The sequence below is a fragment of the Harpegnathos saltator genome, unplaced genomic scaffold (genome assembly GCF_003227715.2).
Source record: "Harpegnathos saltator strain DR-91 unplaced genomic scaffold, Hsal_v8.6 scaffold791, whole genome shotgun sequence".
NCBI lineage: Eukaryota > Metazoa > Arthropoda > Insecta > Hymenoptera > Formicidae > Harpegnathos > Harpegnathos saltator.
In genome coordinates this window covers 434,659-460,311 of record NW_020230639.1, presented here as the reverse complement: position 1 = coordinate 460,311, position 25,653 = coordinate 434,659, and the positions used below count along the sequence as shown (strand labels likewise).

General features: G+C 41.1%; 3 protein-coding genes across 9 annotated transcripts in view; 2 read left to right on the top strand and 1 right to left on the bottom strand.

Annotated features, from left to right (window-relative positions):
- Positions 1-324: 324 nt before the first annotated feature.
- Positions 325-7,518, top strand: LOC105189107 (cytochrome P450 6k1). Of its 2 annotated transcripts, none has more exons than XM_025306619.1 (7): positions 325-443; positions 4,350-4,547; positions 5,014-5,547; positions 5,754-6,122; positions 6,436-6,620; positions 6,804-7,092; positions 7,176-7,518. In XM_025306619.1, exons 3-7 carry the CDS (start codon positions 5,028-5,030, stop codon positions 7,355-7,357), a joined length of 1,545 nt encoding a protein of 514 aa, XP_025162404.1. In that variant the 5' UTR covers positions 325-443; positions 4,350-4,547; positions 5,014-5,027; the 3' UTR covers positions 7,358-7,518. The 2 variants fall into 2 exon arrangements, with proteins under 2 accessions (XP_025162404.1, XP_025162403.1); XM_025306618.1 differs by lacking the exon at positions 325-443 and adding an exon at positions 2,140-2,472.
- A 2,717-nt stretch (positions 7,519-10,235) lies between these two features.
- LOC112590358 (cytochrome P450 6k1-like) lies at positions 10,236-13,396 on the top strand. Its single transcript, XM_025306636.1, has 5 exons — positions 10,236-11,071; positions 11,388-11,756; positions 12,061-12,245; positions 12,621-12,909; positions 13,058-13,396. Exons 1-5 carry the CDS (start codon positions 10,552-10,554, stop codon positions 13,282-13,284), a joined length of 1,590 nt encoding a protein of 529 aa, XP_025162421.1. The 5' UTR covers positions 10,236-10,551; the 3' UTR covers positions 13,285-13,396.
- Positions 13,397-18,160: 4,764 nt separating this feature from the next.
- The window catches only part of Pde9 (phosphodiesterase 9), a 150,912-nt gene continuing 143,419 nt past the window's right edge, over positions 18,161-25,653 (bottom strand). For 5 of the 6 annotated variants that reach the window (XM_025306633.1, XM_025306632.1, XM_025306634.1 and 2 more), the window contains 4 exons: positions 24,163-24,400; positions 23,216-23,602; positions 22,716-22,967; positions 18,161-22,550 (listed from right to left, as the gene is read on the bottom strand). In XM_025306633.1, coding sequence (XP_025162418.1) covers positions 20,766-22,550; positions 22,716-22,967; positions 23,216-23,602; positions 24,163-24,400 — 2,662 coding nt within the window. In that variant the 3' untranslated portion in view covers positions 18,161-20,765. The remainder of the gene's footprint in view (positions 22,551-22,715; positions 22,968-23,215; positions 23,603-24,162; positions 24,401-25,653) is intronic. The other variant, XM_025306635.1, reaches the window with a different exon arrangement.

Genomic DNA, 25,653 nt, shown 5'->3' with positions numbered 1-25,653 from the left:
TGTTAATTTGATGATTTTAAAATTTCCAAAAATCAGCAAGTCTTCCTCTCGCCCTTATAGATTCGAAGGTACTTAAGGTCCTAATAGTGATTGCCCCACTCTGTATACTGGCACTGACTAAATGAAATATTAATTATTTATCATTTGTGTAGGAGATAGCAGCCCGTCTGTCTTATCATGCCGTTACACCATGATCTGCACAGCTAGATTACAGATAGATTATCGATCCCATTGATCTATCCCAGCAGATTCGAACTCTGTGTTCGCCGAGATTGGATAACTTAACGATACTCTTATATAAGTAATATAATCGCCGCAACGTTTTTCGTCTCGCCAAGTCCGGGCAGTATGTTCGTCGCTTTGGTACTTTTCGTGCAAACAGTATAATCAATGCGACGGGTCCATCCGGCCAGACCAGAGTCCGGTGTGTTCGTCCGATATAGGTAAGCAGCATCCTGTGTTGTACTGTAGTTGCATAAGTCTCGCAGTTAGTAGCAAAAGTGGTCATATTCCGCCGTAATATAAGTTTGATCAGAATTCTCGACCGTAGTAATAGCATAATGTAATTTCCATACTTCTTGGAATAAGTTCCGTATTACATATTGCGGGGATCTATGTCTAGTGTTGTAAATAGTATTCACGCTTATCTATCCCAGGTTATAAGATAACCAGATAATTACAGTGCATTTCTTTACTGTATAAATGCATAATAATCAACGTTTGTAAAATATATCTGGTCCCTCCGGAGTGGGGCAACAGTTTGTGTTAAAAATAAATAAAACTAGGACAATCGCCCGAATACGACAGCAACTGGCGAAGAATCTTTTTTTAATAACAACCGATGAAAAGCACTCTTTATTCTTTATCGCAGACGCATTACGAATCAATCGCGTAGCCACGTGTGCCGGCCGATCCCACTGGCGAACGTCAAGGTGTAACCATCACATAATCAATAATAATCTTTTTGTTTTATTTATTATTTTATAATTTCACTTGCTTTAAAAGCCATGGAAATATTAAAAAGAAATTAAGTCTCTTTATACATATGTAAAATAAATATATTAATTAGTCCAAAAATATGTGGAACTTTAAGATGAGAAGTAAAGTTAATGTCAAAGTGTACCAAAAGTATTACATAATTTTGTTGAATTCGTAGATGATAGGAATTTCCTTGCTTTGCTCAAAATTTTTCCTTGCGAGAAAGAGAGAGTGAAAAAGAGAGATCGTTCTTTTTTCTTTTCATAAATTGTGAAATATGAGACATCTTTTCAGCCGAAATACATACTGCCGGAAACGTGCAATTATATTAATTATGTATAATTATGTTAAATGTATTAATGTCATGCAAATTCTCAATAAAATACTACGCTGTACGTTTTGCTTCGATCGGTTGTAGAGTCAATATTTTATATAAAAAAATATAATCAGTGTTATTATCTTTACCAAGATTATTGGGTAACCAAGTATCGTATGTTGCGTAACCATAGAAAAAGAAGTCATAATATCTCTCGAATCGACAACGACCACTATCAATTATTCATAATGAAATAACAAGTACCATTATTTAAATTTTTATAAAAAAATAGCAGGTAGTAAAAAATTCTACAACGAAATATATACTACGTTGTATTATATTTCCTTACTTCTCTTTGTATCAAGTTATTTACAAGAGTGGTACTTTGAACAACGATATCAAATCAAACATCGAAGAAATGTAAATTTTACAAATATATAATTCCCATTTTATGATTATGCAAAATGCTTATTTTATAGTTATACAAAAAACAATCAAGTTAACTTTCAGAATCATTTCACGTGTAACGTTAAACGATACGCGACGTTGAACGTGACGCATATAATACTTCGCAAAGCCATCAGCAAGTTATAACAATGTTATCTTGCCATAGTAAATAATATTACGTAAAAGAATGCATAAATGAAGATTTCATTTGTCACGTTTGCAGATAATTTTTGTCATTGAATCTATTAAAAATTTACTTTAAAAATCCGCAGTTTCATAAATATATATGATAAACTAGCACTAAGCTAATAATACTTGACGACATAACGAAACAAAAAAATTACTGAAGCGCATTCTTACAGAGATATATAAAGAGAAGTGCGGAATGGATTCTCGACATTACTCACTCGACGCTGTTCGTCTAAGCAGCTTCGTTGCTCATCGTATTGGCATTATTATTAAATACGTTAGTGGTGTTATTATTAAATACGTTAGTGGTGTTACAAGTTGTTAGTATTTTTTGCAATAGTTAATATTAATTATTGAACATAAAACTCAGTCGTTAATGTCGATCATCTTAATATCGATAGAAACATGTTACAGCCGTTGTGTTGCAATAATCTCTTCAGTACTAGTGCGATAAATTTTGTCCGAGATCAAAAACAGAAGATGTGAAAACATTTCACATCAAAATAGCTTTAAATTAAAGTGCGATCTAAGTGTGCATCTAGGTAAGCTTGTAATTCTTAAATCAAATTAAATTAATAGTTAAATTAAATAAATGTAATTTTTAATTTAAATTAAAGTGGGATATAAATAAATATATAAATTCTCTATATAAATTCGAGATTTATATATTGTCGCGCTCACTCTCGCACTTGCGCTTGCACTCAGGCAAATGAAGAAGTGTTGTGTCCGAGCCACAAGGTTTGTGGCAGCGTCCGTTGTCCGTGAGCCTTAAGCATCTGATGCTGATTTTGATAGCTGAGCGAGGATTGTCTCGACGACGGAAAATCGATAAATAGAAAACAACAACAGCTGAGGGAGTCTCCGGCAAGCAGTCATCGTAGACAGACGCGAGAGTTTAGAAGCTGTAGAGAATTATTCTTGTTTAAGGCTTGAGTGAGCTATGCTGTGAATAGTAAAGCTTAGTATTCTTACGCGAGTGTTTTCATTTGCCTGAGTGCAAGCGCGAGTGCGAGATTGAGCGCAACACTTGTTTGAGATAAATATATTTTCAAGCATTCAAGCGTGTTCCCGTAATTGCACGTAAATCAAATCATCGATATTGTGTTTACAAGCAGAAGAAATATTTTTCCAATCATTTAATGGCATTTCAAATGGTTCATAAAGTAAAAAATAATGCATTAACATATCATTCCTTTCATATACGCAGTATTGAGTGATATATGTATACAGGGTGTCCCATTTTAATGTCCCACCCCAAATAATTCTTCAGTATTGTTTCAAAGTTTTAAAGAAAATGATCTGAATAAAAGTTGTAGGGATTGAAGGAGAACTTGATAACTTTTTCAATATTTAACTTACGATATCTCGCTAACTATTTGTCGGAAGAAAAAGTGGTACTGGACTTTCTTGCTTTATTTAATCTCGAGAATATATTGTTACAATAGTGCCTTGATTTTTGTTAATTTGATGATTTTAAAATTTCCAAAAATCAACAAATAAAGCAAGAAAGTCCAGTACCACTTTTTCTTCCGACAAATAGTTAGCGAGATTTCGTAAGTTAAATATTGAAAAAGTTATCAAGTTCTCCTCAAATATCTCAACAAATATTAGACAAATAAAAAAATGTTTTAGACAAAAGTTGTTCAAATTAACTTAGCAGAAAAGAACAGTGTAATAAAAAATAAGGGCTCCCCTTTGAAAAACGCAAGTTGACCTTCAAACAACCTTGAAAATAGAGGTCAAGATCAAAGTCAAGGTCATCATAAGGTAGCTCACTTAAATCCCTACAACTTTTATTCAGATCATTTTCCTTGAAACTTCAATACTTCAGAAGACTTGTTTGGGGTGGGACATTAAAATGGGACACCTTGTATACATGTGTGACCCAGAATCTTATCTTATGCTTAATATTTCATCTTATGTTAGTAAATTATCATAAAAGTCGTGAGATATTCATTGTATGTCCTTTGCAACTGAGCAGACTAAATATAGACGTGAAGAGTTGAAGAAACAGTATGTAATTTGTAGTGTGACGACTTACTCCATTTTATAATTTCGCGTTAAATCATTATCAGATGTGTTTTCTTCGCGCGTGATTACAAAGATCAGTTAAACAGCTTATTTGTCCCAAAATTGTTATCGATTTTTCATCCGATAACTCTAATTCGCGTGGATTCTCTTAGAATTTTCAAATTTTAACTTTAATTTTTTAAGTGTATCGGTTGTTACGTAATATGCATCGCTCTTAGGTACTTGTAGAAGAAGATGGTTAGAAAGTAATTGTCGCCTATTTACAAGTCTCTCTCTCTCTCTCTCTCTCTCTCTCTCTCTCTCTCTCTTTCTCTCTCTCTCTCTCTCTCTCTCTCTCTCTCTTTGTCTCTTCTAATATTTCTTTGAAATTCCTGTCTTCTTTTTTCAGGTTTCGTAACGTTTATGTCGAGACACTTCGAAACCAGTGGAATCCATCTAACCGTTATTTAGACATATTCGCACCCAAATTCAAAGTGACAACTCACATAGACTCACACTCGATCATTGATATTGCCTATGTATAAAAGGATTCTTACTTCGTGAAAAGGATCGTTATTTCGTGATTTTTGGTCACGATTTGAATTACGTAAATATTTACGTGATATGCTTATACTCAGTATATGTATAATACACTGGTAATTCCTCAATGTCAACTCTGAACAAGTGTTTGCGTCACAGAGGATGTTTGCGTCGGATAGTTTTAAAATTACATCATCACATGCGACAAACAACACACATTCGAATCTTGTTAATTAATTAAAAATTTTAGGAGTAGTTTCTGCACACGCGGGAAAAGACATTTAATAAGTACAAATATTATTTACAAATATTATATATTTTCATACGCAACTTCTTTAAGAAATAATGTGATGTTGTGACAATTTGACGATTTATTTATTTAGACAATTCCAAAGGGAAAATTAATTAAGACAAGATTAATTAGGCAACTTCACAATAAATGCCAATAATTTTTCTCCTGATAATACATCATGTTACCAAGCCGCTATTCAGCATCTTCAAATATGTATATAAAGTGGAATATTTTTTTGTAGATAAGTATACTAAAATGGCGATAAGCACGAGTTATTGGATTTTAGACTACATATTGATTCTGACGGTAACAATCGTAACAATATACCTCTTTATGATTCGCAAATACAATTACTGGAAGAAACGAGGCGTTAGCCAGATAAAACCGTTGCCATTTGTGGGAAATTTTATGGACTGTTTGCTACAAAAGCGAGCACCCGCTTTCGTCATACAGGAATTTTACAATGAATCCAAGGGATTGCCTTACGTAGGCTTTTACATATTTGAAAAACCTTGTTTACTGATACGCCATCCAGAAATAATCAAACACATACTAGTGAAGGATTTCGAAAATTTCTGCGACCATTACAGCTCACCTGGCAAAGAGGATCGTCTCGGATGGTCTTCCGTCTTCTTAATGAAAAATCCAACTTGGAAAATTGTGAGGCACAAGCTATCGCCGATATTCACGTCTAAACAGCTGAAAAGAATGTTTGACTTATTGTTGGAAATCGTTGTCAATCTAGATTCACATATTGATAAAATAGAATTCAACGGTAAGTACTTCACCAAATTTACGAATAGTTAATTAAATAGAAATATACAGGTTCACAAGATTAAGACAATTATGAAAATTGATAAAAAATTGTTAAAAATTGGTTAACTTTCATGTATTTACTTGTTGTACTAAAAATATACTACTATTTGAGAGAGGGTAGAGATTATTGCTCTAAACATACTAATTCGGAATATTTGCCGTCAGGTGAAACAAAGGAGATAGATGTAAAAGATTTTACTACTGATATAACGACGAACATGATCTGTAGCATCGCTTTTGGACTGAATATTGATGCGATAAATAATCCAGAATGCGAACTCCGTAAAACAGCGAGAGAAATATTTGAAGTTGATAAACTTCGTGGATTCAAGTTGCTCATGGTGTTCTTCTATCCTCAATTATCTCGTTACATCTCTCTAAGATTTTTCGAAAAGAAAACCTCAGACTTATTGCGTAAAATTTTTTGGGAAACAATCAACTATCGCCTAAAGTCTGGTGAGAAGCGAAATGACGTGATCGACACTCTTATCGACTTGAAGGAGAAGTACAAGGATCAAGATTTTGAAGATTTCAGTAAGTAAAATGTATATATACGATATACGAAAATAAATATATACGATAATGGTTTTTCCATACCAGCGGTTCGTTCACGGAAAAAAAAACCTTTGGTTAACCTCTCTAATGTGACTTTTCAACAAAACCAGCCGATTACGATAAACTTAAAACATTCCTTACCTTAGATAAATATAGGCTTTATAAACTTTGTGATGTAAGAGTTATATCAAAATACGAGAAGATTTGATCAATTATCAATTTTAGGAGTATCATACAAAAAGAGAAAGAGTGAGTTTCAAAAATACTAAAATTATTTCGGTGTAAATTTTAGAATTTGACGGAGATGATTTATTAGCGCAAGCGGCCATCTTCTTCACGGGCGGTTATGAGACTACCGCATCGGCAATGTCCTTCACCTTTTACGAATTAGCGGTACAACCTAAAATTCAAGACAGACTTAGAAGAGAAATTCTCGATGTACTTAACGAGAACGAAGGAAAAATTACATACGACATGGTATGTATAAATATACTCTCTACCATCGTGTCAAATACTTAAACGAAACACACGAGCATTTTATAATATTAAAAACTGTGAGAAGAAAAATCAACGTTTTCTTTAGGTTTAGTTCTTCAACACCTTCCACAATTTTACGACTGATACAAGTACGTAAGTAAGAATGACATACAATGATTTCAGGTGCTATCATTGTCCTACCTTGAGATGGTGATCGCCGAAACATTGAGGAAATATCCAATATTGGCGACCTTAGATCGCAAAGCGATGCAAGATTACAAAATACCAAACCACGATCTAGTTATTGAAAAGGGTACGCCGATTTTTTTCTCGTTATTCGGCATGCACTATGATCCGAAATATTTCCCCGATCCCGAGAAGTTTGATCCAGAACGATTCAGTAAGGAGAACAAGAGCAGCATACCGTCGTGCGTATACATGCCATTTGGGGAAGGTCCTCGCGGATGCATAGGTAAGAATAATTATTTTTTGTTTCGATATATATGAGACAGAATCCCTTTTGCAAGATCTCACAACTGATTGTGTACTCTGCAGCAAATCGTTTGGGAAAGCTGCAAACCAAACTGGGAATCATAAAATTGTTGAGCCAATACGAGGTGACACCTTCCGAAAAGACAGCCATACCGATGGTATTAGATCCGAAGAATCCTGTAACTGCACCGGTGGACATGAAACTGTATCTCAACATACGGAAAATTGACACAAATGCTAAATAAAATATTCAACTCACTAACATTTTCCAAGTACATACGTTCGAAAAAGTTGTGATAAAGAAAAATGTTAACACACAATATGTTAATGACAAGTACGTTGTTATAAGAGAATGATATTTACATGTTTGTTACACAAAATATATTATACACAAAATATATTATAAAACGAAATCTCTCGAATCTCACTTTATGTTATCTCCTCACATTGCACTTTATAAAAGTATTGTTATTGTTACATTTACAAACGTATAATTCAGCAGAATCAGAAATGAACTAATTACCTCCTTTTAAAATGTTCACAAATGTTCACGCGTTAGGATCATTTGAATACCTTTGCACACTTTTTTTTAAAGACGCTTTAAAAATACCAGGTACCTTTAAAAAATCGGTAGACATTAAACGACGAAACAATAAAAAATTGTAGAAACTTTAAAAACTCGAGATTCATTGGGAAATTGAATGTATTATCGTGTCATTATCCGGTCATCTTGTTCGTTAAAAAATTTGATATAATTCGGCTACGTTATCAACAATTGTTTTCCCTAGTCCCACTTCGTGCAATGTTACATAAATGATAACTCCCGGGCAAACCTACAATTCCGATAGAAGAGAGTGCAAGCATCGTCGTGCAAGCATCGCCATTCTCTCATTATATAAGATATTATGTAATTGTAACTAAGTATACTAATCTCATCCAGGCATGACTTGATAACATTGTCAGAACTTTAATACAACGAGATATTGTCCGCGAGAACACGCGAGCAGCATTCTATAGCTGTTGTCAGCTTTGTGACCACACGATAAACACAACTTTAATTAACTGAAATTTCATAATGGAATTCTTCCGGTTCTCGAATTACCAAAATTGCTATTTTTGAAGGAGGAACTACCGTCAGATTGCGTCGCATGAGTGTTGTTGATAATGTCGAGTATGCGATAACATGTTTGATTCGCTACCATGACCTCGTGTGACGTGATTCATATCACGATTATCTAACATACTTTCTGTCTTCGAAAAATAACACAACCCAAATCTTCGAGCGCAACACAGTACTCATTCTCTTATAAAATTTCATTAATTAATCACTTATCCAATAACAATGAATCATAAGCATGTTACGAAATGCTGCGTAAGAACTTTTTCTCACAATTCCACATGTAACGATGACGTTTACGACCACATCATTAACTATACAAGTAACAATTACGGCGTGAAAAGTGCCTATCGAGAAAACGATAACGAGTCACACAATATTCCCATAATTTTTAACGGGATTTTCCGTCTCTTTATTTTAAGATTACATTTGACCTCGCCCGATGGTGAGAGGCGAGGGGACTCACCCAAAACAAGCACCCCGAAGGGAACAGAAAGCTACTACGTTCTCGTCGTTGTTCCTGGGTAACGCTAAAAGTAGTTTCTCGGAAAAATTCAACGCTGTCTATCACGAATGAAAAGAATTGTTTCCATAAAAACTTCACGTAAAATCTAATTCTGCAATGAAAAATGTGGGTTCTCATTTGAGATTTGAACGTTACCACCCACCCTACTCCGAGGGGATGGGGGGGGGGGAATAACTGTTATTATGTTTTTCAAAAATATTTTTAAAAATATTGAACAGGTATTTTTTTTATTTTTCAATCCAATGATCATTTCTGGAGAATTGCAGGAAATCTAATTTTTTGCGATTACAGCGCCATCTATCACGAATCAGAGAAAAAAGTTTCGGACGAAACTTATGTATTTTGTGGCGTAGAATCCGAATCTGCAATAAAAAATTGGGGTTCCCATTTAAGATTTCAAAGTTGCCCCCCACCCCCACCCCCCGGGAATGGGGTGGGAGGTCGAGTTTCATATCATTGGATGTCCCCCTTCGAGACGAACAAATTTCATTACCCACTTTCTTTGATCCGACATGTAGTTTTCCAGATATTACGATTTGTCAGGTTAAATGGGACACCCTGTATGTTTGTACATGATGAATATCATTAGGAATGAATAAAAATTTCCACACATAACGCTTTCATATATATCTACTGTGATTCTTATAAATCAAGTATTTCGAATCCGAAAACGAATCTAACTCAACATCAAACACGTTTCAACAGCCTCGTTGAAACATATCAGTATTAAATTGTTAATACTAAATAGCTAATTGCTAAGGCGCGAGCCTTACACGGAAGGACGGTGGGACGTTGAAACTTGCGGAAATGGTTGTTAAGTATAATTTCCATGAGATTTTTGCACGCTATTGAAAATAAAATATCTTACATTACTTAACTCGTATTTTATTTTCCCAGGTCCTTTCCGCTGTCTTTCTGCGTAGTAAAACAGCTCGATACGGGAAGATCTATTATGCGCCTATTATGAATTAAGTATCTATTATGAGTTAAGTACCAACTATTATATGGCCTCTAAGCGGACACTTTGCAAAATAGTGCAAAATATGTAAAATAGATATTTTTCCTCTTTTCTATAATATTCATGTAGATTTCCATAATTGGTCCAAAGCCGCAGGTGTTTAAAATACGCAGTATATTTCCTACTCCATTGATAGGTGCATATTATCATACCGAAGAGTAGTAATTTTATCACTTAAAAAATTGTTGACTGTGTCGTTATTTTTATCATTGTTAATGTATAATTTATTTAATTGACTTTATCACGAAACATGTGGTTCAACTTTTAAAACTCATTAAGAAGCGACATTGATGACCTTATATGCATACGAAGCGAATACTCTCACGCGACTTACTTAACATCCTATCATTAGCAATAAATATATGCAATTTCTATGAATTGCACAGATAAAATAATCACAGGCAAGTAAATCATAAGGCAGTGAGAACAAAGATAAAAAAACGTATAAAAGCGAATCACAAATACGACGCAGATTCTTATTCCGCTGTTCTCACAAAAATCATTGCACGAGCTTCTCCGCACGAGCTTTTCCCACTCCCGCTTCTAAGTGAGCCTTGCGGAGGAGACTTAACGGCTCCTTTCACTCTCAATAAATTTCACTCTTTCACAAGTCGGCGAGTCCGCTCGAATCGATCGACTTTTCGAGGGCAAGCGTCGACCAATTGTCCCTTCGATCCTCGGCTGCTAACTCAGCCTGCTAGTTTGGCGAGGCGAAATCTCCAAATATATTTAGCAGTGTATATAAAAACGCAACAGCCGATATTCTCAGAGCAGGAAAATGACTCTAATAACGAATCACTGGGGCCTGGACGGCATAATACTGCTGACGACTCTCATGGTGGCCGCTTACCTTTACATGACCCGCAACTTCAAGTACTGGAAGAGACGTGGCGTTTTGGAAGTGTCGCCGGTGCCGTTCATAGGAAATTTCACGGAATGCATGCTCATGCAGAAGAACCCGGGATACTTCATGAAGGATCTCTACAACCACGCCAGGGGACTGCCCTACATAGGGTTTTATGTTTTCGACAAGCCGAGCCTGCTGGTGTGCGACCGTGAGCTCGTGAAGAATGTCTTGGTGAAGGACTTTAATCACTTCTCCGACCGGTACGGCACACCGGACACGAACGACCGATTAGGTTACGCCAATTTGTTCTTCATCAAAAATCCTGCCTGGAAAATCCTCCGGACGAAATTAACACCGATCTTCACGTCCGGCAAGCTGAAGAAAATGTTCGGACTGATGCTGGAGTGTGGCAATAATCTAGACATATATATCAACTCGCTAAAATTAGAGGGTAAGTATATACCGAACGATTTCTAGAATCGATAAGATCGATAAGATAGATACGCTTTTAATTTAAAGATCTGAGGGAAAGGGAGAAAAAGTTTGCGAAAAAGAAGTAAATTTCGTTGAATCGTAGGAGCGCGCAATGCCGAACCGAATCTCCGGAAATCTGTCCGGAGGGAAAGACGGCGTGAGAAAAATGGCGTGTTTTCCGCTCTTAGCAATTGGAAAATACAATTTCGCCGTATTCGCTCCGACAAATAGAGAACAACAGCGCGACGGTAGCTCAAACGGTAGATCGAAACGTAACACGTTTGTGCCGACAGGTAGCTCAAAAATGTTGGACGTGAAAGAATTAAGCGCCAAGTTCACCACGGACGTGATTGCAAGCACCGCTTATGGGCTCAACGTGAACTCGTTGAACAATCCGGACGCCGAGTTCCGAAAGTACGGCAAGAAGATGTTCCACTACGACTTCTTCCGCGGCTTAGAGATCCTCGCGGTATTTTTCCTGCCGAATTTGGTCCGTTTGACCGGCGTAAAGATGTTCGGCAAAGAAAGCACCGATTTCCTGCGCAAAGCCTTCTGGGAGACGATGCTTCAACGCATGGAATCCGGCGAGAAGAGAAACGATCTCATCGACATTCTCATTGAACTGAAGAAAACTCACAACAATCAGGACATCGGGGGATTCAGTAAGTGAAATAGCGATACATGCGTCTCAAATAAAGCTTCTCGAGCTCGCAAAACTTCAAAAATTACATAAAATAGAGATGATGAAAGAGAAAAAAGACTGACGTAATAATTTAAAACGTATATAAATTAAAAGGAGAATACACACTCACACATATACTCCCCAGAGGAGATAATTAAATTCTAATTAAACCCCGGAGAGAGATTTCCATTGCGAGAGAGAGTACAGTTTTAATTGACGACGACGACGACGACGGATGTACGAAGGAAACTTCCGAGACTCTCATAAGTGGAATGAAATTTTAGAATTTGACGGGGACGACCTGGTAGCGCAAGCGGCTGTGTTCTTCGCAGCCGGTTTCGAGACCTCTTCAACAGTGACGGCTTTCACGTTATATGAGCTCGCTGTACAACCTGAAATCCAGACGAGGCTGCGAAAGGAAATTATCGAAGCGCTCGACGAGACCAATGGAGAAATCACGTACGACATGGTAAATGAATATCATTCACTGTTCTGTCGCTCGTCGATTAATTCAATTTTCACGGCAACAACGAAGAAATCAATACGCGAATTAATAGGTTAAAAATACCGAATAAGAGAGTAAGACCCGCCTTCTATGACTTCGAGCTTTACATATGGGCGTTCCGAGCGTTCCGAGCACTCTTCGTACGTGTACGTAAAGGTCAAAATCATAGGAGGGCTGAGTCCGCTACGGACTCGGTATTTTTATCCGTCAACATCAACGGTGAATGAGTCTCCTCTTGCTGAAACTGTCCTCGGAGAAATTATTCTTTCTTCGATTATTCCCAAACATTAAATCTCACAAATTTAGCAAATGACACAAACGATATCTGTTCATCGTCAGACTCTATCGCTACCGTATCTCGACATGGTGGTCTGCGAAACGTTGAGGAAGTACCCGACGTTACCGTTCTTGGACCGCACGACAGTGGAGACTTACAAAATGCCGAATTCTGATCTCGTAATCGAGAAAGGTACGCCGATCTACATCTCGATGCTCGGCATGCACTATGACCCGGAATACTTCCCCGATCCCGAGAAGTACGATCCGGAACGATTCAACGAGGAGAACAAACGCAATATACCGTCGTGCGCCTACTTCCCGTTCGGAGAAGGTCCACGCGCGTGTATAGGTGAGCAAATCTTTTTCTCATTTCGACAATGGGTCGACGACGGGATGGCTTCGATATGCGTGATCGGAGCGTATTATTTGATTTGGTTGTTGCACGGGTGTTGCACCCGTAGGATGAGCGAATTATAGCCGTTGATCATTGTCCACAGGCACTCGCTTCGGGCTTCTGACGACGAAACTGGCGCTCATCAAGATCTTCAGCAAGTGCGAAGTGACGCCGTGCGAAAAGACCATGATACCGATTATATTAGACCCGAAAGCCTCCTTCGCGTCACCGTTGGGCGGCAAAATATACCTCAACATCCGGAAAGTTAGTGAGCCAACTGAGAGCCTCGATAGAACCGAGATCGTTTCGTCCGCTTTGTACAAATCTTAGAGTTTATTATATGCGACTAGTGTAATACTTTATAATAAGCGCACGATTCACTCATCGTGAATTTATAACGACAAGTATATTGGGAGTACAAATTAGTTCGGTCCGCTTTTTTTGTGTTAAAAGATGTATTTATTTCAAAACGAAATGAATGAACAGATCAATTAAAGTATTTTCCATCGCTGGCTACCACTTTCTCCCATTTCTCAGGCAATTTTCGAATTCCATCTCGAAGAAATGACTCTCGTCTTTTGAGGCGATCCAAGTTTGGAGCCAATTTTCGATATCTGCGGAAAGAAGTGAACCGGTGACCTGCCAAATCGTGCTGCATCCTTCGGAACAACCAGTAATCAGAAGGAGCAATGTCCGGAGGATACGGCGGGTGCGGTAAAACATCCCATTTGAGCGTTTCCAAATATTTTTTTACGACTTTTGCGACATGAGGTCGAGCGTTGTCATGAAGAACGCCTTTCAACGTCTCTCGGTTTCAGTTCATAAGGCACGCAATTTCCTTGTTTTTGAATAATTCCCATGTCTCTCAATCGTACGGAAACGGCTTGTTGAGTCACTCCCAATGCTTCTGCAAGCTCCTCTCGCGTGATTTGGCTCTGATCTTCTTCGAGCAATGCCTCTAATTCTTTGTCCTCGAATTTTTTTGTCTGTCCAGAGCGAGGCTTGTCTTCGACGCTGAAATCTCCATCCTTGAAACGTCGAAACCATTCCCTACATGATTTATCAGTTGCAGCAGCGTCACCATAAACTTCAACAAGCATTCGATGGGCTTCAGCTGCACTTTTCTTCCAACTAAAGCAGAAAATTAAAACCTCCCAAGCAGCTGCTGCTTGGTTAACACAAAATTCGACATTTTCAACACTGCAAAAAGCAAGGTTTTTGCATGAAACTCAAAACGATATAAAGTGAATATTATTGGCGGATGTCTAACTTCTCTGAAACCGCCAAAACTACGAACCATTCATAACAGCCGGAGCCATCTTTTGAAAACGGACCGAACTAATTTGTACACCCAATATATTTAACGTTTGACTGTAGAAACAGTCAGCCGAGCAGTTTATTCTGATCGCGAGAGACGCAGTCACGAGAAAATCATGGCGGTTAAATGCAAATTCACTTCGACGCTTCTATCTAGTCGCCTGTCGATTAGCCCCTCCATCTTTTACGTGCATATCCTACACGTTTATATGAGCCTACGTAGATATTCCGATTGTTTCCGTTGTCCATTATCGATGAAACTAATTAACACGCAAGGGAAATTCTCTCACACATACACACAGATAGTTCGTCGTCGTCGTCGGCAGAATGATCATTTTTCCTTTATTCCTCGACACTGTGAATATTATATATATATACATATATATATATATATATATGCATATATACATATATATGTATATATTTATTTTTATTCGCTTACTCTCATTTACAAAAAAGACTAACGATCGACCGCGTAGACAAGCCACTCGCCTGGCGACCGACCACGTAGGAGGGAGGGAGCGGGAGGCCGGGAGAGAGGGTCACTTAGAGAATTACGCTTCTATGATATATTACTACGACACCTTGGAATCGAATGGAATGAAAGATACCGTATATCCCACCGTATTCTCCCTCGCGCGCATTTCGTTCGGTGACGGTGAGCCCCGCATTGCGGGTGGACTTCCGATCGCGATGATCTACGATGCAGGATACATGTGTAAATAACGAACACTTCCCTACACGTCTACGTCGTCAAAACAATCATCTCCTATCTGAATTAGTTAATTTTTTTCGATAATATATATCGCGTAATATATATCGCGTATGTCATATAAAACTCGATAAAATCGATAACACTTCGATAAAAGTAAACAACTCGATGAGTTTGAAAATAAAATGCTAATGTGCGTTTCTTGTTCTTATCAAGGCGTAATTAATTGAATAATAATATGCATCGCAGCTATTAGATTGAATAGCAGTTACAAAGATAAATACTTACTTGCACTTTCCTCTGAAATATTCCGTAATGTTTCCGTATTAAAACGTGCGCATTTGAAAGTGATAACAAAATAAAAGTAATCAATATACATCGATCATTATCGATAGGTTATCGGGAATAGGTCGCGGAACTTTGCTTTCCCTCTTTTTATCATGGAATTAATTAACATGGATAGTGTTGAACGCGGCATGTTTTTCGCAGTAGATACAATACGAGTATGGTCAGCCGTGCGGCAAAAATACACCACCGTCACCAAACATTAAACGATTCAAACCGTACTGCAACGTAACGCGCGCGCACACGCACACACACGCACACACACACACACACACACACACACATGTGATACTTCGGAACGGATACTCTTACACAACTCGTAACTATACACAACTCGTCCTTACAACATATCGTAATATTGTAATATCGATAATAATGTCATAATATCGCGTTAGTAACTCGCCCGCGAGCATTAACAATATTTTTGTTCTTCACCTCAGTTCCTCGCATGTCCACGTAAATAAATAAATAAATAAATATATATATATATATTTATTTACTTATTTATATAAATTACTTTTGTTCATTTATATGTATATATCCGTATATACGAGAGAATCAGGTTATCGCGTGCATTCAATTCACATCGTACGCATAAATTTCAATTAATTAATATTCATCTAACGATGAGAAAGAGAAAGAGAGAGAGAGAGAGAGAGAGAGAGAGAGAGAATGGAAGAGAGAAGGGAGGGAGAAAGAGGGAAAGAGAAAGATATCGGTAGAACGATCACGATCAATTTCCTCCTTTTTACTTAGCGACAATATAACAAGTGGTGAGAAGGGGACGGCGGGACTAAGAACGAACCTTGTGAACGTGAAATCACGTCCGCGTGATTTGATTTGCTTGAGTTCACGAGGAACGCACATCGAGAAGTTTCGTGTCGAAATTCGAGATTGCCGCAATACACAAGCCGTTTTGTTTAAACGACAGCCACAATAAAGACGTTTGAGGACGTTGTCAAAATGACGAATTATTTCGATAATTTCGAGTTGTTGAAGCCACGATGATAGTAAAACCGAACAAACATCGATTGCTTCTCTTCAATATGTATCGCGAGAGACGAAATTGGAACTGTATGTGTACATGTATGTGTGTGTGTGTGTGTGTGTGTGTGTGTGTGTGTGTGTGTGTGTGTGTGTGTGTGTGTGTGTGTGTGTGTGTGTGTGTGTGTGTGTGTGTGTGTGTGTGTGTGCGTGTATGTGTGTACTGTATGTATGAACTTGAGTATATTTTATCTCGATAATTGACGGCGACAACTGTGAAATATGAGGAAAATCCTAATGGGACTAAAAATCCAATTGACGAGTAAAACGACGCCGCATACCACGACTCGATATTGGCCCATTGTGTCGATTTTTATTTTACTTATTTATTTAGTTTCGTTATTACGTATCCTTCGTATATATCGCGAGAAAGTTGGAATTGACATTTCAACGATCCTGCGAGTCATATTTTATTCCACGCTCTCTTGTGGAATCTGAATATCTCGCGTTTGAAACTTTTTCTCTCCCAAGATCGTGGAAAATAGATCGAGAATTTGATAAACAGCCGACTTTAGTGGGTAAGAAATCGCAAACAGGTGTGACTAGTTTTGGAGAAAAGTATCCGAACGTGTTGGTACTGTTTGATTTAAGATTCCGGTATCAAAAGTTTCTCAAAGAAAGACTGCTGCCTCTCATCTTTGTGCAATAAAGACACTTGTAAATAACACGTGATAAATGCAACAATTGCGATAATTCGGTTTCCCGTCGTCGTAAACTTTGGTTTGATTGCACTTTCTTCTGAAATGTTTTGACGTAATGTTTCCGCGTTAAGACGTGGACATTTTAAAATAATAATAATAAGATAAAAGCAATCAATATACGTCAAAATACTCCAAGGAAAGACAATTACGCTCGTTATCCAGTAATTATGTTGCGCGTGGAACTCATGCCGAAAACAACAAAACCGACAGACAGACTGGATATGCGTTTCGTCGTGTTTCGGTCCTGCGCGGCTCACAAACATTTAAGAAACAATGAACTATTTTGTATATATGAATACGTTTCTCCAATATCAGTCTTGAACATCGATGACGATCAGGCACAGAGAGTGAGCGATATGAAAGGAAAAAAGTGCATCTGATTTCCTCTACGATGTGAAGTAGAAACGTTTTAGGAATTAACCCTCCGCTTTTGGTCGCGTTACAAGCTTTTTCTTCATTTTCTTCTTTACAAACGCTCGATTACTCTGCTCGCGATCTTAAGGTTTATACAATCGAGTAAAGAAAGCGTGTCGCGCGGTCTCTGAGCATTTCCATATTAATATTTCATCATTATCATTTATAATATTTAATCGTCGGATATGCTTCGCGATGTACATGTTGTACTAACTCTCTTTACAAGACACGTCCAAAAGATTTCGAAGAGCGTCCTTATTATTCGCGGGACGATATACTACATATTCCAGCCTTGCATTCATTCACAGCGAACTGAATCCCGTCAAGATCAAAGTCCTCAGGTACGAGAGTGTCCTGTCTCGCGATTATCTAACGTCTCTCGGCGTCTCAAGAGTCAAAATCAAATGCCTTCTTTCGTTCACATCGCGGAGAATTTGATTATTTATTTACTAGAACGTGCGCCGCGCTCTACTTAAACCGGCGTAATAGACTCTCTCGCTTGCGAAGAACGAGAGACATCGTCGCATTTCCCTCTATTTGTTTCATCTCGTTTTCCTTTTCCTCTTTTTTTCTTTTTTTTTTAATTTCTTTCTCCTCTCCTTTTTCTTTCTTCTTTTTCTTTTATTTTCGATATCTTTCTTCTGCTCTTTACAACAAACAATTTTCTCTCGTCTAAGAAGACGGGCGTACCAATTTTATTCTTAATTTTTCACAAGAGACTCGCGCTGTTTGATACAGTCATCCCTTATTAGCGTCCTAACAGCAGGACTCACCGAGTAACAAATTTGAGACATAATATTTATTTGCCTATTTTACACAGTGACTCTACGCAGACTTTGTTCTTCCCGGTCATGCTCTTTAGAATCCCCGTGACATTTCACCGGCGAGTCCTGACTTTACGGCACGATAAAGAGAGAAAAGGATAGATAGGTATTAGAAAAGTAATTGTACGGGAATTGGTCAAATAATCAGTCAAGTATTTGACACATATCGCTCGCTCGCTCGCTCGCTCGCTCGCTCGCTCGCTCGCTCGTTCGTCCGCGTGATCGAGCTTTTCCTCGCGCGAAGATCGTCGCAAAAAATGAAGTGCGCCCGAAAGCATACCTTCGGGACTGAAGACAATAACATAAGACTAGAGTTCAACAATACATGCGGTTTTTAATCGCCGTACAGACGCGGTTGACGGAGTATAAAAATATAAACATCTAAAAATGAAAAGCGGGACGTCGTACAGAAGTAATCACGCGTTTTTCACGCGTATGGCTTATTCACGTGTCTGTGCGAGAATCACTCAAGAGTCACGCACGCCTAAGCTTTCGAACGAAATAATAATCGACAGGAGAGACAGTCGGCCGCGAAAAGGGAACCGTTAGGCTATGTTCCTCCTCTTACCAAGATTGCGTTTTCTTTTGTGTTCGGAGATACGCTGAGAGAGCGGCTCGCGAGAGACTTACCAATTCATTCGAGCGAATTTTCGCGCGAATTTTACAAAACTTCCCACATTTTATCCAAATCATAATTACAGACGCGACTAATTCTACGTTAAAAGTTCTCCGTCACTTTCAAAGCCATTGTGACTTATAACGAATTAAATGGGAGGAGATAATTGACCGAATCATAATAAGCGCTAATCGATACGGCCGCATGTTGTCAACTCGCAATAGAATCGAAACAAAAGCCCGTCTTATCGAGTTACCTTCTCGTCTCGACGAAGCGACGGCGGCAAATCGAGTTTTTAATTCAGCGTTTAAACGCCCGTCGCAAATCGTTTCCCCGAGTTCAATTGCATTTTAGTAGCGCGACGTAAACAAACAACGGATAATCCGCGAAGCAATTTTCCCAGCATTCTCCGAACGGATTGTCGACGAATCGACGGGAGATTTTTCTGCCACGTGAATTGCCCCTCGACAGACAGTGCGGTAGTAATGAAGCACGATTATTCCGACGAATCTCCCCTATTTTCTCTTTTCACCGTGATAACTACTAACGCTACGAGAAATGAGAATATAACCCTCGGTAGAGTGTGAAAATCCGAGAGTTCTCGAAAGGCCCTCTCTAGCCGACACAAACGAGCATACCTCGGAGGATAATAATCCACGCGTACTCTCGGAGAACACAGGATATCTCTTCGCAAGTTCTGAGAATATTATCCAAAAGAGGACGGGATTATCTTCAGAAAATTCTAAAAATAATGTGGCAACATTCTCTTGTCTCATATCCTCAGTGGTTACGCGGTACCTGAAACTTTATCGTACATCGATACGACAGAGCCACGCTTACATATCTACTCGCGTGTGTCTCCTCTTCTTTTTTCCCTACCTACCTACTTGAAACTTATGTCCACTCACTCTCATGTATGTATACACGCTATAGATTTTCTCTCTGCCACACACACACACACACACACACACACATACACATACAGATGCGCGTGTATCGATGGAGATGTGTTGTATCCTTACGTCTCTGTAGTATACATTCGCACTTGCGTATAATTATATATGCATAATAACGAACAACATTAATGATTAACTCTCTCGTTAGGCTCTACTCTCCAAATGGACAATAAATAAAATAGTCTATGTGTATAGACCGTGCGTCCGCACGTGCTCCGCACAGGCCGTGAATGTCCCTCGCAAAAATAAGCGCAATCCCAATCTCGCGGAACTTCGAACGTCACGACGCAAAACACTCGAAGTCAACGACGGGAAAAATTATGGTCCTATGAGGATCCCTCCGAAAGAAGAACTCGATTAACGGAAACTACATATTAGATACCTAAAACGTCCTCTCGATAATTGGTTGGGCTCGAGCAAATATGTTCCGTCGAATTGACTGCCTTCTTTAATTACACATGAGGAAGATTTTACTCTCTCGTATATTACACGATCGTCGCGAAGATTTTTAGCATATATCTTTCTCGTCTCGCGAAATACACGCGATTATCATCGAATGTCCTCGACGATGTCGCTGAACGACGATCGAAATCCGATTGATAAAAGGTTGTTAAACACCCCTTGCTCGAAATTTGTTCCTTTTTCTCAAAAACTAATTTTTCTAATTTCAGCAGTCTCTCTTTCCCTTTCATTTTTATGATAAACTCTAACGCGATAACGAGTCTTTCCAGGTCCAAAATTGGTGCTCCTTCTCTCTCTGCTCTCTGCTCTGCGATCGAACCGTCCGCTCGAGTCTTAGCTGTTGCAGCAGAACAAGTTGTCGGGCCACCAGCTGCGGAGGCCGAGCTTCTTCTCGGAGGAATCCTCGACCACCAGAACGTATCACTTGATCTCCTCCCTGCTGGGCGACCTTGGTGGGTGCGGCGACAACGGATGCGTCTCGTTCGGATGCCTCTTCGGTCGGAAGCTGGCCGTCAACGAGGATATCCAGCCGCTCTGCGAGCCGTGGTCGTGCAGGGAGTCGCTGTTGCTGTTGCTGCGAGTACTGTCGATGCTCATGCCGGACTTGAACCGCGAGAACAGGCCGGGCGACGACTTTTTGCTCGAGCCGGGCGAGCAGAAGGTAGGTTTCTTGCGCGACTTGCAGACGTCTTTGCAGAGCATCGAATCTAGACTGCCGGTATGAGGGCGTTCCTCCGCCTTCATGATCGCCTCTGCCTGCTTCGCCATCTTGGAGATATCCTCCATGCTGGCGGAGCTCCGGCGGATCTCCACCTTACCGAGATCCTCCTCGACGTCGCAGCAGCTGTCGTCGGGATTGACTATGATCTCAGGCTTGGGGCGTACGTTGATCTCCTGGAACTCAATGTCCAGGCACCGTCGCGACTTGACCTCTTTCATGCTCTGCGACTTGCCCTCGGGATTCGACAGGTTCCTGCGATGCTTGGAGAACGAGCCGTCGGAACCAGCCGCCGGCAGAACCTCCAGAGAAGTGGAGGACCTCTTCTCCTTGGCGAACACCGTTCGCCAGCTCCTGTGCTTGCAGTCCGTGGACTTGCGCACCTTCGGCAACGTCATCGCCCGCTTGTCCACAGACGAGAGCTCCACTACAGTCGCGATCGCCGCTGCCTTGCTGCCGTCCTTCACCGTGGACTTGGCGAGGTTGCAGCGTTTGCAGATGAACAACGAGTTGTGGTGCCTCGACGAGGTGGTCGTGGCCGAGCCGCTGCTCACCGAGTTGCTCTTGTTGAGCATTTTCGGCGCGTGCTTCGGTTTCGGGCTCGGCGAGTCCTTGGAGTCGAAGCTGATGCTCAGACGGTCCGTGAAGTTCCTCAGCCGCGAGAACAGTGACTTGTGGTTGTTCGGGCCGGCCTTGTCGTCGCAGCAGCATCGCAGGCCGATCGACTCGCGGCTGCTCTGCGTGTCCCTGCGACTGGGTCGCTTCTCTTGGTCGTTCTCGATGACGCCGCTGGTCTTCCTCAGGTTGTTCCGCGGCTGCGAGTGTGTCTCCACCGCGACGACGTTGCCGTTTCCCTCAGGCACTCTGTCTTCCACCTTGACGTCTAAAAAAGCCTTCTCCATCTCTTTCTCCATCTCCTCGACGATTCGTGTGCCCTCGGCCGACCTCGCGCTGACCGGCGAGCTCAGATCGCTGCCGAGATTCTCGCCCTTGCTGCGTCTCCTCTCGCGCTCGTGATCGCGAACGGCCTTAGCTAGATCGTGGTTGTGATAATCCAACGAAGATTTCTCCCGACTGCCCTTCCGACTGCCCGGGTAACTCTTCCGACCGCTGGTCGGCCCCGTCAGCGTGCCCTCCGTGGAGATCTTAAACTTGAGCGTCTTCTCGCTGATCTCCACCTCCGTGGCGGTCTCGGGATCGGAACTCTCGATGTTGTCGCCCTCCTCCATCGTCAGGTTCTCCGTGATGTCCTCGTCGGTGGAGCGCGAGCGCGAGTGAATCGTCCCGGCGGACCTCTTCGAGCGCATGCTGTGCGACGACGTGGACTTGATGACGGCGGTCGAGCCGATGATGCCACCCTGCATGGTGGACGGAGCCGACTCGCCGACATCCACGACGCTCTTACGATGATGGCGCTCGTCCTTGGCCGCTTCGTTCAACCTGCGATAGTACTCCAGGGCTTCCCTCACCGGTTGAACTATGAGATCCTGAAAACGAAAAGTTGATCCGCTTGTGTTGTGGAATTGTGCCGCTGCTAATGGTTTCGTTGCGAGCAAGAAGCAAAGGCTATCTGCAGAGTCTATGGCTATGATTGACAAAGGATCCGTGAAGGATGAGTGTAGAATTGTGAGAAACGAGAAACGAGGATGTACCTGCAGCTCGGGTAGCAGTTCGCCGAGAACTTCGAAGAGGGGGAGGAGAACTAGGCCGATGAAGCTAACCTGGGACGACGGTTTGGTCACTTTGTCACGGTCCATGAACGGCGTGACTGGAAGACCCTCGAGTTTCTCAGCATCGCTCTGCTTGAAGAACTCCTGCAGCAGCCTGTCCAGCCACGGTTCCGCCACTTCCATCGGGCGAGCCTCGTTACTTATGTCAGCTACCTTGATCAGGATCATGGACAGCTACAAAAGACAATCGAATCACCTCGCTTTCATCGTCGAATCGCCACCACCGCCGGAGTTCATGTCGCGCCATGAATAGCGCCGTGAAAGCCGCTCGGAGAGAAGCTCGTGAGAGCCGCACGTAGCGAACAGAATGTGAGCGTGAGGAAACTTGGAGACTCCTCGCAAGAGAAGTGCGCTGTACACTACGCTACGTCGCGGCTCGGTCGTCTGCGAATTGTCTCTCTCTCTGTCATGTCTGTAATTACCAGATTGATGTGCGCCTTGCTGGTGTAATCGAATTCCGGTACGACGTCGGTGAACTGGGTGAGAATATCGTTATGCCGAGCCATGTCGGTGGCCAGGATGCACCTGATGATCCCTTCGCGCACTATTCTGTACGTAGGATTGTCCAAAGACGCAAGGATGTTGCACTCGGGCGCCTCCAGCACCCGGAATGCCACGGAGCAGTGGTGATTCTCCAAGGGCGAGATGTCGTTGTAGCGCAGCGCCAGCTCGGTCCGCGCGTTTATCTGATAGATGTTGTTGTAGCCCGGATGGTCGAGATCGTGGCAGATACAGGAGACGATCAGTATGAGGACCTCGAGGTCGCCGATTTTCGACGGCAGGTCCACCGCCCAGGCTATCGCGTACATCTAGATGCGATCGAGCAGTTGCCATTAAGTGAGAGGTCAACGCGACTCGGCTTACGACGAACAGAGGTATGCACCGTTCTACTCGACATCGGACGAACAGTTTGTCATTAGAGCCGACACAATGCGTAACTATTGCATCGAGCAGTTGGGTGCTTTATTATTCATGCTCGTTCTGCATATCATTGTACGTAGTCTCGTGATGTTGTTAATATCATTATCACGAACAGTGTCGTGTTAGTATCGATATTATTGGCATTTTTGTTGTAATTGCATAACAATTATATTGCCATCAGTATTGCCAAAGCATTGGTAGTTAGGAGTATTGAGTGGTATTGAGTGGCTAGTGTAAATTTATTGTAATCGTGGTATGGTATATTAGTATTTATTGCAACTATGGATATAATTAGTGTTGTGTTAGTAGCCCAAATTTCAGGTAGAATCAACTTGGCTTCAGCACACACAGGCGTCTCGATACTCGATTCGATCGGAATCTTTTTAACCAGGGAACCTTAACAGGGGATTATTATATTAAGGGGTAACGTAAAGACGACGGTATTCACCATTTGCGCGACGCAGAAGCAGTGCCTGAAATTGTGAAACGGCACCTCGTTGTAGTTGTTGTAGACCTCGTACAGGAAGTTCCTCAGAATCGGCAAAGGAATGTTGAACTTTTCAGGTAGATCTAACTCGACGAACATCGTCTGCAGCATCAGCAGCAGCTCCTCGTCCTCCCATTGTCGCGCGTCGAAAGCCGGCGAGCGCAGCCACTCGCGAACGCTCGACGAGATCGTCACGTCGCTGAGAATGGTACAAACTGTCATTTAAAATTCCCCCCACTTGAGGTCGCGACATGTTGAGCATTGCGTGCATGACTTTTAGCGGCGTTTCCCGTTGGACGAGTCCATCTAATTAAGACTCGAACACCCAGCTCGAGACCCAGAGGCAATCGTCTCGCTCGAACGAGAAACGTTGAAAACAAGACGCGCGAAGAACGAACCTCTTCTTCTTGCGTCTTGCTTCGTCCGAGAAATTTCAAATACGTTCAAATAACTTACAGAGGCGACAAATGTAACGCGCGTATGAGGAGAAAAATTGAACACAACGCTGACACGAAATAAATTCTTAGACTACTTGCTAGTAGTAGCTTATACAATGTATCTGTAAAGTCCGACCCCACCCCTGGATCTCGGAAACGGCTTTAAATATGGAAAAATGTTTCAGACAAAAGTTGTAGGATATTGAGGGGAACATGCGATAAAAATATGGACTTGACCTTGAGTGACTTTATCAAGGCCAATGTTGTGATCGATGTTTTCTTAAATAGAAACTCCTATTTTTTATTGCATACTTTTGTAGCCCTTGTCGAGACGTTTTCAAAACACTACCCATTTTTGTTTCTTGCACAAGCCATTCTCAAGATATGAAGTTTCAAAGTTGACATACCGCCGGCATTCGCATTACTCAAGGTGTACCGCGTGCAAGGTTGCACGGTCGGATTTACGCCTCTTGTGCGCGTGTCTGTGTGCGTATGTGTGTCACAGTAGAGATAAGGACCTCACGGTTCGTCACTCCCGTAGTATTTTTCGACTCCAAACCCTCTCCACTGTGTGTGTGCGTGTGTTGTGACCCAAAAAGAAGGACCAATTTTGTGTGCATGTGTTTCTTCAGTCAAAATTCTCCTACCCCCTCTCTCTCTCTCTCTCTCTCTCTCTCTCTCTCTCACTGTCTCTCTCCACTATTCTTCTTCTCCTTCTCCTTACATTAGTTATTTTCTTGCCGTTACTGCAGAAGATGCTCAAAATGAGTGAAAAAAATACTACGGGAGTGACGAACCGTGGGGTCCTTATCTCCCAAGGTCAAGTCCATATTTCTATCATGTGTCCCCCCTCAATTTTTGTCCCACACAACTTTTGTCTGAAACATTTTTCCATATTTCAAGCCGTTTCCGAGATCCAAGGGTGCGGTCGGACCTGACAGATACCCTACTGTATACAATCCAAGGGAAAGAGAGTCGAAAGGGTTGAGCAGGAGGAGCAAAATTCCCGCTGCGA